At 48.6% G+C, this 2,730-nt stretch overlaps 1 protein-coding gene across 1 annotated transcript; it reads right to left on the bottom strand.

Annotated features, from left to right (window-relative positions):
- Positions 1–1,773: 1,773 nt before the first annotated feature.
- LOC108801074 (GSK-3-binding protein-like) lies at positions 1,774–2,424 on the bottom strand. The gene has a single exon (XM_018573023.1). The coding sequence runs from the start codon at positions 2,272–2,274 to the stop codon at positions 1,774–1,776; it is 501 nt and encodes a 166-aa protein (XP_018428525.1). The 5' UTR covers positions 2,275–2,424.
- Positions 2,425–2,730: the final 306 nt, after the last annotated feature.

Here is a 2,730-nt window from a genome sequence, read left to right as displayed (position 1 = left end):
TCTCGCAAACTGTAAACAAGAAGCCGAGAACAATTACGTAATACCAAATAAGGAGAAAACATCAGGTGTTCATTTACATGCCCCCACCCAGAACCCTTTGGGATCATTCAATGTGATTGTGTAGTGATGCATGTACTCTGTGCATACTATGCAAAATCTGCATCAAACTTGGTTTCTTTTTCAATGTAAAAAAAAAGGGATTAGAAAACAGTGCATGCTCGTTGTTCAAACCGGAGGCCCTAAAGCTTAGAGCTGAGTGAACCACTTCAAGTATGAGAAAAAAGAAAGAAAAAAAAAGAAGGTGAACTAAACAGATACAGACTCTATGGCATGCCACTGGCTCGTTGGTGAATTGCACATAACAATCTAGTCTTGTTTGTAATTTGTAGATGACCCATGACCAGTTGTCCCTGAGGTTTCACAGCCTTGTCACCCGACACCCCCCAAAAAGCTGGAACAGAAGAGTGAATGGACAAGTGCGCACCATTTGGGTAGGGTGGTCCAAAACACATGGTTCATGACTTGAAGAAAACAGACCCCTTGATGATCAGGTTTCATTGTTGATGGATGCCAAAACAAACATGATCCTCTTGGCTCAGAATCATGAGTGTCAGTATCTGGAGTTATTTTGGTTGAAGAAACAAAATTACAAAGTCACTTTAATAAGCAGTCCCCTCACAAGGCTCCTATCTACAGTCATCATAACCATGTGTATGCCTGGACGTGGCTGGTCAATGAATGATCATTGGCATTTCATTAGAAAACAAGAGAGGATGGAAAGTTCAGTTCATGATATGAATGCTGACGGGAGAAATGTCATTAGAAAAGGCTGAAACTCAATCCCGTCGTTATCTACTGCTCTTTAGTGAGCGCACAGCAACGGCATGTAATATTCAATAGCTTAAACCAACACCCCAGTATTGCTTGAACATATGCAAAGCTGCTTGTGGGATGGAGGTCATCTGAAGACCGTTAGCATCAACTTCCCTTTGTTTTCACTAGTGATGCACAGTATAGATGGTGTTCTCTCGGTCACCTAACTTTAGTCTCTGATAGAGACCGTCAGTCCAGGAAATAGTTCTATTGATTTCAGCTATATGGTGGCGTCTTCCGTTGCACAGTGATACCACAGCATGGCAGGGTGGGCTCTACTGGTCAATGCACAGCAGTGTTAAAATGCTGCAACTGCACATTGGGGTCCTCTGATAACTGCTGCCAGAGCTGCTGGAAGCCATTACCGACCAGTGATCAAGGCCATTACTGAATAGTGCAACCCATCTGCTGGAGGCTGTCAGTGAATGATGAAGCTCACTCATTACAGATCTCAGTGATATCTAATGAAAGCTGTCACTGAATGGCAGATTCCTCTGATCACTGTTGTCAATTAATAGGAGTCCACCATTATTAATGAATGGTAGATTCCTCTGATCACCAGTGAATGGAGGATTCCTCTGTTGTCAATGAATGATGGATTCCTCTGATCACTGCTGTCAATGAATGGCGGATTCCTCTGTGATCAATTAATGGTGGAGTCCTCTGATCACTGCTGTCAATGAATGGCGGATTCCTCTGTGATCAATTAATGGTGGATTGCTCTGATCACTGCTGTCAATGAATGGCGGACTCCTCTGTGATCAATGAATGGTGGAGTCCTCTGATCACTGCTGTCAATGAATGGTGGAGTCCTCTGTGATCAATGAATGGTGGAGTCCTCTGATCACAGCTGTCAATGAATGGTTGATTCCTCTGATCCTTGCACGGACTCGTAGGCTGTCATTGCACGGTGGTCTCAGTGGGCTCGGTTACACTACAATGCACCGACTCCCCTGTTGTGCTGTCCGCCTCCCCGGCTAGGTGTAATCTCCTGACCGCCTCTTTGATGAGGTTTCCAGACAGAAGGAGCTCCTGCAGCAGCTGATGGGGGTCCTCGTCCTCCTCGTGTTTCCTCCGCATCCATCCCCGGCCGCACAGCTGCTTGCTGCTCCCCGGACAGTGCCTGGCCCCAGCCGGCTGGTGGCGGCATCGTCCAGCCGCTCTGGGAGTGCACACCGGGTACGGCGTAGTCCTTCCCCTCACACACGAGCACATGGCTGTAGGCCGTGGGACGGCGGCTGGTTTCAGAGCCCCTCCGTACGCCATGCTGCAGGAGTTCGGGGCTCTGTGGGCATTCAGCTGCAGAGCTTCCCCGATACGGGCCACCAGGGAGTCCACCTCCTTGGAGCCTACGGTCACCGACTGCTCCAGCAGCAGGAAGCTCTCCTTACGGCACGGCATGCTGACAGCAAGCACAGCCACCGTGTGATGCACCACCGCCCGGCTTCCACCGGCCCTGCTGCTGGGTTTGTAAACAATGGGTGACGTAGTGATTGATCCGACTGTACCACTTTAGTATCGCAGGGTGGGAGATATTCCAAATATACCGCTAATTCTTCTCCTCCTCTGCTGTAACACAATTTTCATTTCCAACAACAGGAACGCAATTTACCGTAGTCTGTATAACATTCGATGCTTTATATCACAGCTGATGAAACTATTCGAAGAAGCGGACCGTACCATTCCCAGTTTCCCCCCTTTGTCTTTCTCGGGCTTTGTCCCCGCCCCTTCTGTTTTTGAAGCGGCTCGTACGTTAGTTACGTCACCTTGTTTTGGTGTGTCTGTCAGTCAGGGTGATCGGGGGGGCGGTGTCAGGGCTCGATTCAGAGACACAAAGCGCAGGGGGGAGGCGGGGCT

Source organism: Nanorana parkeri, unplaced genomic scaffold (assembly GCF_000935625.1).
Source record: "Nanorana parkeri isolate BGI_ZX_2015 unplaced genomic scaffold, ASM93562v1 scaffold2209, whole genome shotgun sequence".
Classification (NCBI taxonomy): Eukaryota; Metazoa; Chordata; class Amphibia; order Anura; family Dicroglossidae; genus Nanorana; species Nanorana parkeri.
This window is presented reverse-complemented; position numbering and strand designations above follow the sequence as displayed.

Excerpts from the sequence above, each read along its gene's own strand:
- LOC108801074 (XM_018573023.1), bottom strand. The coding sequence starts at position 2,274 with ATGCCGTGCCGTAAGGAGAGCTTCCTGCTGCTGGAGCAGTCGGTGACC.